We start from the raw sequence: 16,164 nt of genomic DNA on the forward strand, positions 1-16,164 counted from the left end.
GGATCTCGTGGAATCATGAATTTTAGTCAGATGCAAATAGACCTGGTGGCAGTAACATCGCTCTGATGTCAGTAGAGAACGAGTCTGTTTCCGCAACGAATGATGACTAGCCGTGACCATAAAGACTTGATTATTATATCGCTGTGTGGATTTCAGTGACATTAAATTGTTTTACCAGCAATACGTATTTGTTGTTCACACAGCAGCATCCCTTGCAGTCACCCCGAATTTACCGGATATCTAAGGTACAAGCAGACAAAGCATCTCGTGGAATCATGAATCTTAGTCAGAAGCAAATAGCTAGACCCGGTGCCAGTTACATAGTTTTGATGTCTGTGGAGAACGAGTCTGGTATCCACCGTACTGTTTCATTGCTCATTCCCATTATCGTATTCTTGTTAGGAGCCTTCGGAAATTCAGCTACTTTCCTGATAATGTCAAGTCGTAAATTTCGCAATTTATCTTATGCTAACTATCTAATCGTTTTGTCAATCAGTGACTTTCTGGTTTGTCTCAGTTTTACACTGATGCCTGTTTTACAGTTTGCTCTCTTGCATTTGGACATCGGCCCAATATTCATGATGAATTCACTGATCGGTTGTCAAATCTACGAATTTCTGATAAATTCCATGGGCGTCAATAGTACGTGGTTATTAGTAGCGATATCTCTAGAACGTGCGGCAGTTGTGCTCTTCCCGTTCACATCTCGTTTGATTTGTACACCGAGATTCGCGCGATGCATCATTTTTATCATCTTCATCATGAATGCATTAATAGTTGGTGTTCCCTCAACAATAATCATGCGTTTCTCCGACCTGTTTTTCGGATGTTACCAGGAGTTGTTGGATCAATTCATGCTTTATTCTGTATTCATAGTCCACGGTTGTATCCTGCCTTTGACTTTGATTATCATATCAAATTCTGTTATCATAATTCAGTTATTCAGAGGTTCGAAAATAGTAGTTTCGTCCGATCAGAAATCGACAAAAGCAAAACGTACAACAATAATGCTTGTAACAGTTTCACTCGCATTTGCAGTGTTTACACTTCCAAACACTATTACTTTATTTTTACCAATCACAAGTGAAAAGAGAAATTTTCTTGTACGAATTTTCTCTCGGTTCGAACAGTGTAATTATATTGTCAACTTTTACATATATCTTTTACTGGGACGAGAAATTCGTGAATATTTCTGTGGAAAAATCTGCTGTAGAAATTCAGTCCAATAACCATTGATTTCAAGTTAGATTCGTTCATATATGATACTTCTAAAGCCAGGGTCGCCTTCTTAAAAACAAGAAGATACCTTGGACCTGTCATACACTGCCATGAGATGAAGCATGGACAGTGGAGAGTACTGTTACATTTCAATGTTCACTCCTCGAACTTCACTCCATTCTAACTAGCATATTATCTTATTTAGTTACACTTATTCACAAACTTATTTCACAAACCTGAAAAGGTTAAATTCTAAGTTTATTTAATCTCCAACGAATGATGAATAGCTGTAACTGTAAATAAGACTTAATCATACACATCTGTGTGGATATCAGCAACGCGGCCCAGGAGCGGATTTAAAACAGAGACCGGTAACCAGTCTAATTGACGAGGACAGGCAACCAGTCTAGTGGTGAGCTAAGATATACTCACATGCCACTATAGGAATTTTTCGCTGGGTAGTTAGTTTACATATTTACCGCCCATGTTTTTTCTAGGGGCAGCACTTGACGGTCAAAATCTGACACCACACTAGCGGCGCGGAATCAACCGACGAATATAGCGCAATTCTTGACATGAAACAAAATCGTCAATTTGACAGAGAATCTCTTTTTAAATAACTATCTGTAATATCAAATATAGCTGTAGGTAAAAAATCTTTAACAAGTTTTAAGAAATAGTTTATATTCCGTTTTTGGTTTTTTTATTACTAAGAATTCTTCACACAATGTTTTAACACATTTCTCACACGTGACAAAACAAACAAACAAACAAATCATAACAAAATAAAATCGGTTTTTAAGCACTTCATAGAACAAAAATACGTATCTAAAACAATGCTTTCAGTTTTGCGCGAAGGCTTAAAACTAGTCAGTAACCGGTCTGTGGTTTAGTTCACGATCGGATATTTTCAAATAAGCCCATCCGATTAAGTTTAGGTCACTAACTAGTTTAAAACATGATTTCAGAATGATTGAATGATTGTTTGAAGCTCCATTACCAAAAGAGTGTCACTTCTTTAAGTACTAACTATGAAGTCCACACGGTTATGTACTTAATACCTTCACTGAAGCATAATCAAGTCACTTGTGATATGAAATTAATACAATCAAATAATTGTTAAATGATACAAGCAGTAGACTATATGGAGGTAATATATCTGTATATTTCAATCATTATCTTAATACTTTGATTCAAGGCTACCTGAGCCAGGAAGTACATTCGAATATTTTTTGCAAGGGCAACTTTTAACTCAGGGTCCAGCTACACTCAAGGCTTGGATTTGAGACTGGTCAAAGTCCATCTCTGAGTTCTATAACTAACCAATCTCATAACTTAAGACAAAACATTTAACCACAGTCTTATGGACTAGTAGTCAAGCCCTGAGGTCAGCAGAAACCAAAATTTAATAGCGCTTAAACCGTGGATGTTAATGAGTAAATACAAGTATTCGAAATCACTCTTATTGGGGAATAACCTAGACACAGAACTTAGATCGGTGGTTTGAGAACTGTCATAGACTGATAAAATAGTAATCACAATTTCACACGTGGCAGTAAAACGTGCCGAACTTCACTGCAATTTCCTTCCCTTCACCCATAGTTACAATACTCTACAATATAATGAACTACTTGAGAATTAAGTCCGAGCTAAACGAGGTTTACTGTGGAAATGATTAAAATCACAGAAACCAGCGCGATCTCAAACACAGGTAGTATCCATTCATCTATTGTTTTCACCGAGATAAACCGACGTTTTAGTTTTTCATGTATGAATAATCGAACGAAGTGACAGGAACTTTCATTTGTTTAATCGCTTGAGGAGACGAGAAACGTAAGAGATAATGAGGTCCGCCTGCTTTATCATTCGTTCCTAAATAAACAACACAAGATAATACAAATTATTCAGTTTTGCACTGGACGCGAGGTTTATGCCGTGTCAGAGATAGCGGAAAGTAAAGATTCATGAGGGGCAGTGAGTGGGAAGGAGAGAACTGACCTGATAGTCTGGCACCACCGAATGGTTGTTGTCCGACCACCGAACCGGTCGACTGGTTGTTTATGTAGAAATTTCCGGCTGCGTTTTTCAGTTTCTCGGTCGCTTCATCGATGACTTTCCTGCAATTTTTGGAATAGAAATGTTTCATCGAGGTTTTTACAAAAAGAATCGCCGCAAAGAGACTAGAAGAAAGGAACTTACTGGTCCTTCGCGAAAATGGATCCGGTCAAAGCGAACAAGGTGGAAGTGTTGACTATTTCATACATAGACTCGAAGTCTTCGTCGGGATAAGCATAAACTGATACAACAGGGCCAAATATTTCCTGAAAAGAATCATTGAACAACATGACACAATCTTTTACTGGTTGACTAGTACAATCGAACATCGGTAATGTCGGGACAACGCTCATGTTGATGACTTTTCCAAATGATGACTTACACTTAGTAAATTGGTTGGAAATATGAATTTTTGGCTAAAAAATGCCAACGACTAAAATAATGCTATGATTTATCCTAGTTCGATTATACTCGTAATTCGAATGAAACTCGTAATTTACCTCAGTCATTATTTTATCGCGAGGATTCTTTGACAGAACTATCGTCGGTTCGACGAAATAGCCCTTACTATCGTCACACGTTCCTCCGGCGATGATCTCTAAATCACCGCTCTTATTCGCGTGCTCGATGTAACCCTTGATTCGCGCGAACGCCTTGAAAATATCAACACATTGTAATCAGACGAATGAAAATCGATAGTTTGAATTAACAACACGAGTGGCTATCATCAATGACGACCTGGTTCCACAGTTCTTGGAAAATATCATTTTAACTTTCACAGGGTGGTGCAACTTTCTGCCTATTTCCAAACTTCCAATGTGATTACACAAAATTCCCCGAGTAAATCAGAGAAATTGCTAGGTCTTTTTTCAGTGAAACACACTGTCAATAGCATTATCCAAATTCCGAGTTTCCCAGGATTTTGGCAAAATTCGTCAAATTCCCTGATTTTTCCTGGATTCTTCTGATTCCCCCAGTTTCCGAGGTCAGTGACCACCTCGATGCAAGTCAAATTTTAACTCAAAACTGAAACATACAAGTCTTGCGTCTGCGGGTTAACACATTTGAAGTAAATCAATCAATTTCAACTGCTGCATGAGTCGAACTAAACCGACAGCTGTGGAACCGAGTCGCGAATGCAGCGTAATAGAATTGTTGTTACCTTGTCGTCGATAACGGCCGATAGATACGAATCGAACTCAAGCGGCGAGCCGAGTTTCAGTTTGTTACGCGTCGCGACGAGTTTCTCTTTAATTTCGGGCCACATCGACTGCGGAACGTACAGACGCGAACACGCCGAACATTTCTGCCCGCTGAATTCGAAACTCGAACGTATCGTGCTGTTGATGACCGTCTCGATATCGGCCGATTTGTGAACGAGATGGAAATTCTTACCTCCACATTCTAGAAAAAATAAATACGCATACGATCAGGGACATTTTTTCCACTCATTGAATTCTCAATCGAGATTATTATAGAATTATTATTATCATTATTATTATTATTAATGTATTTATAGTGCCTGTATCCACAAAAAATGTGATCAAAGACACTTTTGTACCAGTTATGAAAACAGATGCGTTTTCAGAATTATGACTCTTACCGCCGAGGAGACGCGGGAATGATTTATAAATGTCAATATTTTGACCGACTTGTTTCCACAAATGACGGAATGTCCTGAAAAATAATTCGATACCGATATTTTCTCGACAACAAAACTCTCAGGAAAATTTCATCGCACATCGAATTCAGTTTAGATCTGGGGGTGAAACGCGGCGCGAGGATCCGAAGGACTAGAATACATCGATACTTACGCGACGCTTCCCGTGAAGTTAATTCCGGCCAGGTCGGGTGATTGCGTAATCGTATCACCGAACGTCGGTCCGTGCGCCGGTAAGAAATTTATAACACCAGGTGGCAGGCCAGCTTCACGGAATATCTTATACACCATATAGTTCGATAACATGGCTGTATCAGACGGTTTCCATAATACGGTATTACCCTGAAGAGAAAGAGTTATGAAAATATATTTTAGATGCTCATTACCGGAATTTGAAATGTCGTCGTTGGGCAAACTAATCCACCAGCAAATACAGTACATTTTGAAAAGCTTAAAAGCAGTTATCAGCGTAAAAGTCACTAATAGACACATGTCAAAATGGCTGCCAGTCAGCCCTCTTTGATGATTATTTTTTTGTAGAATAAACTCAGGTGCACAACTACGTTTTGCGCTCAATTTAGGAACAAAGTTTCATCAGAACAAAACCAACGACCTCGGGGGGGAATAATTATTTGAAATGCGAAATAAATGTAATTACCATGAAAGCGGGTGAAGCAGGTAAATTACCGGCGATTGCGGTGAAATTAAACGGCGTCACTGCCGCCCAAAATCCATCCATACCCCGCGTTCTCATACTGTTCGTGGTCGTTTCATCCGGAGAAATCGGAGAATACTGCAACAATTTCTGAAAATCAGCGAAGAGGAAAATAGCAACAACTTTCGATCAATTCCAGCAAAGATGAAAAAGATGAAATCTCGAATCTTACGGCTGCGTTTTCGACGTTGAATCGAAGGAAGTCGACTAATTCAGCAGCGGCGTCGATTTCAGCTTGAATTATTGTTTTACCCTGAAAACGAAAAATCCATCATAAAAACACAAACATACATGACGTCACGAGTTTCAGGGATGGATCCGGGACTACGATATGTGGGTCTTAGCAACTTTTCTACACAAATTAACTAGAAAAGGACTTTTTAAGGCTAAGAAAAAATACCATTTTAACCCTTTCAGTGCGTCTACACCGCAGTGCGGTGTATAAATCAGTGATGGATTTTGCTAGTACACCGCACTGCAGTGTATTGATGTAATTAGTAATTAATAGTTATGTCTCTTGAAAAATTGCACACTAGTCAGACATAGTGAAATATTAGTAACTAACAATACACCGCGCCGGGGGGTAGCCGCACTATAGTGGTATTCCCGTTATTCAACATACTAGGGTGGGATTTTTCAAAATTTTAAAATTATTTCTAGCACTTTAGGGTATTAATTAGTCAGCACTGAAAGGGTTAAAGAATTCTCTTCAAAACTGTTCTTTTAAAAATGTTGAGATCTTAAACAAGTCTCATTTTGAGATCTCATAAAAGACCCCCTTGGGTATAATTCCCCCCCCACCGTTTGAGGAGATATTTAAGCCCTTTTCTGCCCTGGTCGGTTAAATACCTGGCCAATCATAGTCGTAGCCAACAGTTCCGAACGATATTTCGTAGCCATCAAATCAGCGGCTTTCAGAAATATATCGGCTCGTTTCTCAATAGGCATCGCGTCCCACTGAGTACGAACATCCAGCGCCACCTGGATCGCTTTCTTTAAATGATCCTGAAATAACAAACATCATTCATAAACAGATCATCATTCTCAAAACTGTAGGTTTGAAATGAAAGTGAATCGACGATCACGGAATGAATACTCACTGGTGTAGCGTAGGAAAACTTGGCAACCTTCCATTGATGATTGAAAGGCTGAAATTGAGTAATATTTAATGGTTAAAATGAGAAAATTTGCGGACAAGAGAGATTTGTAAAACGGGCAATTCCACAGTTAACTATAAAACGAAGTGAAATCATGAACTCACAACTGGGCTCTGATAGGTAGAATATCTATAGAAGAATACCCGGTTTCATAGACCGATTATCATAGTTTATCCCTAGGGGTAAATCCTCAATCTGGGTGAGATCCACCATAGTAACAATGAGAAACTATGGTTATAACTGACGAATTTCAAAATATTCTCAGGGATTTTTTTTCTTCCACATCGATAAAAAACCCAGCCCTGGTACCTAGTAGGTACTTTTGTCTTATCTTCTAGGAAATGTTTAAAAATCCTAACTGAAACGACTGCTTATTGTCAACTCAAGTTTTTGGTTTTAATACCTCATCTTTTCCGTAACTATAGCAATTCAGACTTAACTGATTTATGTTTGTTAAACTCTCCGGACCAGGCATTAGAATGGCGACAAAATACATTTCACCAAGTCAGGCGCTCTGTATACTAACAGCTATACGTGAGTTCAAACATTCACCAGGAATTTAAACTTACTGAAACTTGATATCTGATGTCATCAGAATGTAACTCTTCGTCACCGATGACAAGCGGAACCTCGGTCGTCGTGCCTTGATATTTCTTCAACGTCTCTTCTAGTTCTACGCGTTCCTTGCTTCCCTTCTCGAAGGTCATCACCGGCAGGTTAACGGCTTTATACGACGCGAATGAAGACATCGCTCTTATCTGCCCTATTCTTGTTAATCTAATGAAAAAATTCTGAAGCTTTAGAATTCCGGGTCCCGAGATCTGGATTTATAGACGGGGTGGACCTATGAACCCCCGAGGAAAACTAATTTCTTTGGTTATATTTTCAAAAATGTGTTCCTCGGGTAACTAAGTCCCCCAGTGTATGTAAGCTATCAGAAATATGGAATAATATTTTCACATCCTGCCTGCCACCTCATTATCTTAAGATAAGCCAACTATTCTATAAAAGTAAGATTTCTGATTCTGCGTGCTTTATAGCTTGAAGCGTGTAGGTTTATCTATATCTCAATGTACCGACATTGTTTTTAAGCTCATTGATGGTTTTCGGTTTTAGATTTGGGTGAAAAGGAGTTAAAAAAACTTGCAGATTTTTTATACCCATTACGGGGTAAACCACTACATACATTGGCACTGCAAATTTAGGGTTCGTCCCGAGCTGGGTAGGGTGAAGAAGAAGCCCTACGCTAGCTGCCGGTCTATGTAGTTAGTTACCTAATCATTGGAGGTAAGCTTTTATCGTATGGCCACGGGCATACACCGAGCCCGTGCCATGGTTTGAGAAAATATGCGATCGTAATTGTAAAACTAAAAACCACAGGCACAGACAGGTTATCCGGGGCTATCATAAAAGAACTACTTAGTTAAGGGTTTTGGTCAGGGATAAGCATCTAAAGGGCCATCATCATGAAATATTATACCTCGCAGTATAAAATTAGTTTTTTGTCGCTTCCTAACTGTAAATAAAGCATATTTGAATTTCATTGATTTCTCTAAAATAAGTCGGATTATTAGATTGCCGATTGTTAATGAATTAAAGCGATGTCAATCGTTTTCAGCGTTACCTATTTAATCCTTGATTAACCAAACCACGAAGTGATTGCATTATTTATCTCTCTTAACCTGAATATCGAAGATTTATCACAATTCAACGTTTTTCAACCACGTAGACAGTTACAGAAAGTTCACTAAATGGATGAGCGGTGTCGCCACGAGACGGTCATCTTATCACTTATCGCGTTTGATACTGAATTGAAGTGGCCCCTGAAACGGTCAACTGGATCTTATCGAATTCCATATGGAAGTAAAACGTAATTCGTAATGTCGTTTCAGGGCTTCCATAGTTTACTCCAGTAACAAAATTAAAGAAAAATTTTTTTTTCAGATTATAATGAATGGTATTGGCACTAAAGAAGTTTTTGGCAGAATTTCAGAGGATCGGTCAGTGCAATGTTTCCGCTCTCTATTGACAGACCGGGCCTGTAGGCCTACTGTTTTTAAAATCGTGATCAATTTTACAATAACCTAATAAAAGTCCCGGCAGGAACTGATTACAAATTTTATTATATTTAACAAAAATGACCCAGCCGCTGCGAAGAAACAAAGTATCATTTTTGTTTAGCCTTGAACTAGGAATTATTTATGTCACCACTTCGGGGAAGCTATGCATTGAAGATATGCGTGAGAAATAAAGCTAGAGGTTTTCATCAATAAATGTTAACGTTTTTATCCTTCGATTTCAATAAATTATTCTAAAATTTAAGAAATAAACAGGCGGTGGCTAAATTAGGAGGGGACGCTGTTGGGAATCAAGTAATTTATTTTTATGGCCTCATTAAAGTTCCACGATTGTTCAGCTGGCTACTGGCGCGTGTTCAAAACGGCAGTTGAACCTTCGATAACTCCATTCAACAATAACGAGACACAATTGCGGTTTTTCAGAGTTGGTTGATATCATTCACACGCGCTATTGATCACAATTGGAAACGTCACCGGCTGACCACAGTGCGTAAGCATAGGCGAGCTCATTCACCTCCGCTCTCTCACACTGTGCAGACATGCTTCCGTGGATTCTCCTGGCGATCATGATCCTGGCGATCTTCGCTGCGCTCCTGTTCCTGCTTCCTGAGGAACGACGTCTTTATGTCTTATGTGTTACTGTTCGTCTCTGTGCTGTCCTGTACTGTTCCGTGTTAATTAATCCGTTCTATTTTTCAGGAATTAACCCGTTCTTTTTTTCAGGGCCGATTTCTCTGTCGAATTTCAACGTTTGCTGGAACAAAACTAATGTCCGAAAGCGTCAGCTCTCCTTCGCCGGTCATGTGTCGAGGATGTCAGACAAAAAGTCGGTCAGGAAATGGCTGCCCTCTACACACCCTCATACGGAACACGAAAACCAGGATGACGAGGCTTCACTCTCCCCAAGTATCAACAGAGTGTGCTGGGTGACGTCAATGACGGGCAAGTCAGTCGAATTGCACGGGTTAAAAATGGAGTGGTTAAGCTGGACTGTCTACTAGTATTCATTGATTCCTTTTCAGGGATTGCTTCGGACAAAGATTTAGTCTTGTCTTCCTTTGCGTTCTAGCATTCATTGATTCCTTTTAATATGTAATCCTACTAAAATGGACTCACTTAAATCATCCTCCATTTTTGATCAATTTTTATACCAGTGGTCTCACGATGATCCAACGAGCATAGGACAAACAATTCCCCACATAAAGAGGACAAAAGGCAGGGCCAAGAAATTTCCATGATGAGAACAAAAGATTGTCCAAGAGAACTCAATGTACGGGGTGCCTCATGTAAAACCTCGTACTAATTGTCTCACAAAGATCCAGCCAAATCACATAATCATTCGATCATTTCATAGCCCCACACAAAGTATCACTAAGGCTTGTAGTTCTATATACATTTTCATTTATTAGAACTTTTTTAAGAAAAGATATTATACATTTACAAATACATAATAGTGAGTCTCTATTTACAAACAGCATATTCTCCTTAGTGCACATAGCAATCCAGGCTTCAAGTAAAGAGGGTCTGGTTTGGTTTCCCTATACACAGCATTAGGTTGCTTTTAAAATGGCCCCCAAGGATGATGATTTATCCAGAGATAACTTCAATCGCCGCTGAATCATGAACGGACTTTCTGGTACATTTAAACTGACATCGAATAGAATATACAAGTTCTCGTTATCTTACCATAGGCGGATTAAAATTAAAACAAAACATTAATAAACTAAAACTGTTTTTTTTATACATACATGTAGGTAGATTAGAAGCAGCGAACAATTACTGCCGTACTCCAAATCTTTAAAACAAAATTATTTTCTTTATGTCCACCACAAAAGTCTGGACCTTTCAAACTTTCTCCATTTCCCTCCCACTCAAAAAAATTATCATATTTCACATCTAACACAATATTTACCCGAAGTAAGAGGGACAGATCTAGAAATATTGAAGACATTTTTACATAGGTTCAAAAGGAAAGGAAATGCTAGAAATTTGTGTAGAAGTACATCCAAAAACATACAATTTCTGGAAGGATGATTTGCTAGTTTCAATTATCTGTATCTAGACATAAAGAGCAATTGATTGGAAGGCTCGGTCCACAGAAAGCCCTATCTAGATCCACCCCTCGATGAATTATCGAAAGAAAAATCAAACATTTTTAAATGCATTGAACACATGGAATAATCAAGATCAGGTACGATATTGAGAAGCACTAAAATTTCAGAAAAAGACATATTAAATTTGACAACCTTTAAAATACAACAAACTCATATGTGCAAAATGCGATCATAATTCATATTATCAAATTGATTCAGCATCATTTTGTCGTTTTGTTTACAAAATATATGTTATATTATATGTATTATGACAAAATACCTGAATTGGAAAAAACTTTACCGCTCCAGCTTTCAGTTATTCAGAGAATGAGCCCAATTTCATAGATCACGGAAACTAAATCATATCAAATCTAGCTCTAATACAAAGAATGAACAGAATCCAATCATGTTCTTTATGATCGACTTTATCCGGTCCATCAGTGGTCTTATAACGGCCAATGACAATCATCTCATTTTCAACGTTTTCAATAAAGATACTTGCGAATTGTGGACCCCTGAAGGTATTTGATATAATGAATAATTACATTCGCCAGGCTGCGTGAATTACACAAAAACGCGTCTAACTCAACTGTATCAATTCGATTTCTTCATTAAGGTTCTTACAAGGGAGTCCAAAAATTCCCGATTACATAAGATATTCTCATTGGAGGCTGTTACTGCCTTGTGCCACTCATCCGACCAGCATGAATAAACAAGAAATCAAAAGTTAAAATTCCCCACCTTTGTGCAGACATAATTCACTGATCTATAAGAACCCTGATTAATTCAGTTGAGTGAAATGCGTTCCGTGAAACTACAGGATCAAGCGTCACCATTTCGATCCCTGCTACGTTCCTTGCTCCGATCTCGACTACGTTCCTGGCTATGTTCCTTGCTCCGATCGTGACTGCGTTCCTTGCTATGTTCCTTGCTACGTTCCTGGCTCCGTTCCCTGCGACTGCTCTTATGATGTTTATGTTTATGATGTTCTCGATGTTGTCTCTGTTTTTCTCGGTGAAGCATGTCCTCGAACGACGCGCTGCTCTTTTTATCCTCGTGTCGATAATCTCGACTGCGACCCTTCGACTCGCGATGACGATCCCGACTACTTGAACGATGATGACGACGATGATGTTTGGACGATGAATGCGTATCGCCGTGGTGACGATCACTACGGTTACGATGGTGATGTCGATCGTCGCGTGACCTCGATCGATGGCGTTCGCGACTGGAATCACGGGTTTTACGCCGATGTTCGTCTTTCTCACGACTCGAGCGATGGTGACTGTGCTGATGGGCATCTTTTGATTCTCTATCTTTTGAACCTCTGAAAATTTACAAATTCAAAAATGTAATTAGATTCTAGTTATGAATGATGTACAATATTCATCTAAGAGTAAATGATTTTTCAAACTTTCTAGGGGCCGGTTGCACAGTCGGGGCTTAGACTTAAGACCAGTCTAAGACCAACTTAGTTCTATAGCCAATCTAACAATTTAAGACCAGTCTTAAGATTTAAGACCACTTTTAGACTTAAGTCATGACTGTGCAACTGCCCCCTGGAAACATTAAAAAATCTCCATTGGAGCCTTTCATAAGGAGAAATCCTATAGCCTTGAAAGGGGTGTATGCACTTTGAGTCGCCCAACTTTTGAAATTCTAGGGAATTATTACTACTAGGGAAAATCAAGGGACAGTTAACTTTTTCCAGAGGAACTCATGTATCTTTGATAATAGGGATTTCTGGTTGAAGCAGAAACCAATTGCATCATCTATAACAAAAGTAATTCTAACTCACCGCGACTGTTGTTGTTGTTGTTGTTGTTGTTTATTCTGGTCGTGCTCCTCGAACTGATTCATTATTTCTGTTTCCGGTGCCTGATTTTCTTCCGTCTGCTCATGTTCGTCGAACTGTTCACCGCTTTCCAGCATCATCTGCTCCTGTCGCTCTCTGAGACGTTGTTCGATCTGTTTCTGAATCGGCACGGGTATCCGCGGAAACAACGTCGAATACCATTCGAGTTTGACGAGCCACTGGCGTAACATATCGCCGATCGTTAAACAGCAACCGCCGCCGGCTTTCACGTCGATCTCCTGAAATGAGCCAAGTAAAAAACGGTCGACACCGCGGTGAGATATAACTCGTAAACCAGTTAAACAGCACGACATCGCCCCCACAAGTTCCTACTCATATAATCAGACATAAACTATTGAAAATCAGGGGTCAGTTTAGCGGGGTGGGATTTAAGACCAGTTTTTACAGGGTTCACTCAATAATTCAAGGATTGTCTCCAACCCTTGACCATAAAATACTATGATTGAATTATGAGATATCCTTAGTTGGGGCCGTTTCTTATTCAGAGGTCCTTTTTGACACTTCTCACCTAAGAGAACGAAGATGGAATTATCTAAGAACCCTGTATAAATACTGGAGGTTGAACTTGCCCATCTTGGTTCTATAGTTGATCTAACGATCTAAAAACCACATTTGGATTTAATACTGAGCAACTGGGCCTCAAACAGAAGAGACCATAGAGGAGTTTCACTAGCATACTTTTCTTATATCGACAAATCTTTTCCAATGAGAATATAAATTTTTCCGGTTCTGGCACGGAAATTTCACCCACAATTGGGAAAAGAATTCTTACAGATCAAGATATAAATTACAGCAAGGAGTTTTAACCTAAAGATCTAAGGGTCTAATCTAGTGCGAGGACAGGGCTTAAGATTTCCACCTAGAGACGACGAAACAACGTTCGTTTTTCCATCGCGCACAAATCTAAATTAAAATTTGCATTTTGTTTTTAGACTTACTGCACTCCTCCAAGCAGGAACTTGTGGGGCAGAATGAATTGTAACAGTATGTGTGCTGTGAGCACGGCACGGTGAGTGTGTCTATTCTGTCAGCTAGTTTTTATTTTTTAAACAGTTGACACCTGAAAACATAAACGCACATTTTCACAACCATCTAAGATAAAGGAAATGAAATATCATCAAATCGGAATAACGAACTCTCACACGGTTGCCATCTATTTTTGATTGGCTTTTTACTGACAAAGTTGTAATTCCTTGACTGAGTAAGAATCCAATCCATTTTATGTCGAGTCAAATACATAACAGAATTTGTTTGACTACATTAAGCATGATCTCAACTAATATCCTGGTTTGTTATATATTCCCTGACTAATTTGTAAGATAAGAAAATTCCCTGATTTCTTGGTAAATGGCCACCATGTCTCAAGAAGGGGGTAAAAGGCAGCACCAAAATACAAACTTTTTTATGCAGACCTGGAATAAAATGGATTTCAGAGAAAATTCTTAAAAAAAAACTTTAAATTGTAACATTTTTGAAAATCCAAATGAAGTCGGACAACAATTATAAATGTTTGAATGTACTTATCTTTGTTTGAGACGTACCTCGGGATCATCTAAATAATATTCATACCAATCGAACAGTTCGCCAGGCGGCTGGGTGTACCTAAAACGAACCAGGAGGTGAGTTTCACTTCGCATGAAATAGATATTTCATGTAGAACGTAAAGAATTGAATTACCTGATATACATGAATCCGAGGCCGCGAATATACGGCGAATCGGAGTGATTCACTAAACCCATCACTTGTTTACGAGTCAATTTCAACGTGAATAATTTATACAGTAAACAAAACGCACTGGATACAATACCACCGGCTCCGACACCTCTCACCTGAAAACAATAACAGAAAATATCTCACAGCTTCTTGTAGCAACAGTTATGCCGCAGGGTTTTTCTTAACCCTTTCAGTGTGTCTACACTGTGTCTGCAGTGCCGTGTATTGATGCAATTCGTTTTTATCTTTATTGAAAGATTGCAGCACTTGTCAAACATAGTGAAATATCAGTAACTAACGCACTCTAGCGGTATTCCTGTTATTCAACACACTAAGGTGGAATTTTTCAAAATTTTTAAATTATTTCCCGACTATAGGGTATTAATTAGTCAGCACAGAAAGGGTTAATAGTTGTTTATTTTCACTGTGGGCTTACATGCCCATTCTGTAAATAAGTGACTCAGGAAATTCAATAGCACTGGACAGGAATAATATGTTTACTATTTATCAAGGATGAATTTGGTTTTAGTTGTGATTCTGTTGTGCAGAGAATCCCCTGAATTCCTTGAGTAAAAACCAAGGTTTGACCAAAAATTCCCAGATTGAGATATCCTCAATGGGTCAATGAAGGAGTTTCTTCTTGAAATGTTCCTTGACCTTGTGTCGCTTGGGCCCGGTGACCAGAAATTGCATTAAAAGACGACTTTTTCCCCTAATCTTAGAATTGATCGATTTCACACAATTGTCTCTTACCCCTCCACACATGCCGGTCTGACCCGCCGTTTTGCGACTGCCTTTTTCCCACGGTTCCAAATGGCCGACCTGTAGAACGGAAAAACCAGACAAATTTAATCAATCAAACTATAAGAAGTATTCTAACGACGAGTTGCAGCTAGAATATTATAATTATCTCTGCTGACTGTTATTACCTGCTGGCACGTACCTTGTTGTAGATTTCATCGATCACCTCGTGGTATGTTTTTAATTCGTACAGGTTGTTTTTGAAATACGGCGATGATTGGATGTTCGTCAGAATCATTGAATTTAGATTCATCGTTTTCTGATTACCGTGAATCGTTAACGAGTTACTCGGCGCCATATTTACTCGAATAGCTGAAAACAAAACGCGAAACCAAGCTGAAAAAAGTGTCAGGCCAGGGGGCGAGATGAGAGTGGAATTTTCACAAGCTTGACAAGGAAGGCTACAATTCGCTTCTTTAATTTTTCGTAACAAAATCCATGGATTTTAAAATATTTTCCCCCTATTTGCAGAAATGTTAAATTTGAGAATTTTGCTCATTTTCACCCGTCATGTCTAACCTGGATTGGAAGGAAGTGGTGTGATGATGGACGTAATCGGCACAGACTACACGATACATTTCCACAACGCTTTAAAATCATTGGAATAGAGTTGAAAACTGACAACTCACCTGATTCTGCTCGACTCGTTAGATACTCGGGTCACCTTTCTTTACTCTTAAACTCGGTGTTACGTCGATTAAAAAACGTTTTCCTATCGTGAATAAAGAATGCGCTACACAAACAACGCTCGATAATCGTCCCCGTCGTCAGGTGGCAGCACCGGACGGCGATAATAGT

General features: G+C 39.0%; 1 protein-coding gene across 4 annotated transcripts; it reads right to left on the reverse strand.

Annotated features, from left to right (window-relative positions):
- Positions 1–1,909: 1,909 nt before the first annotated feature.
- LOC141909351 (delta-1-pyrroline-5-carboxylate dehydrogenase, mitochondrial-like) lies at positions 1,910–16,138 on the reverse strand. 4 transcript variants are annotated; one of them, XM_074799772.1, is made up of 16 exons: positions 15,996–16,138; positions 15,509–15,678; positions 15,319–15,387; positions 14,530–14,681; positions 14,394–14,454; positions 12,896–13,070; positions 6,498–6,637; positions 5,821–5,901; positions 5,592–5,738; positions 5,088–5,275; positions 4,877–4,950; positions 4,436–4,677; positions 3,774–3,926; positions 3,418–3,539; positions 3,217–3,335; positions 1,910–3,090 (listed from the first exon to the last, which is right to left on the reverse strand). In XM_074799772.1, exons 2-16 carry the CDS (start codon positions 15,662–15,664, stop codon positions 2,975–2,977), a joined length of 1,995 nt encoding a protein of 664 aa, XP_074655873.1. In that variant the 5' UTR covers positions 15,665–15,678; positions 15,996–16,138; the 3' UTR covers positions 1,910–2,974. The 4 variants fall into 4 exon arrangements, with proteins under 4 accessions (XP_074655873.1, XP_074655877.1, XP_074655874.1 ...); XM_074799776.1 differs by lacking the exons at positions 12,896–13,070; positions 14,394–14,454; positions 14,530–14,681; ... (1 more) ...; positions 15,509–15,678; positions 15,996–16,138 and adding exons at positions 6,749–6,796; positions 7,375–7,582; positions 8,430–8,568 and having other exon boundaries at positions 5,592–5,726; positions 6,498–6,653; XM_074799773.1 differs by lacking the exons at positions 12,896–13,070; positions 14,394–14,454; positions 14,530–14,681; ... (1 more) ...; positions 15,509–15,678; positions 15,996–16,138 and adding exons at positions 6,749–6,796; positions 7,375–7,582; positions 8,430–8,568 and having other exon boundaries at positions 6,498–6,653.
- Positions 16,139–16,164: the final 26 nt, after the last annotated feature.

The sequence above is a fragment of the Tubulanus polymorphus genome, chromosome 7, assembly GCF_964204645.1.
Source record: "Tubulanus polymorphus chromosome 7, tnTubPoly1.2, whole genome shotgun sequence".
Lineage (NCBI taxonomy): Eukaryota > Metazoa > Nemertea > Palaeonemertea > Tubulaniformes > Tubulanidae > Tubulanus > Tubulanus polymorphus.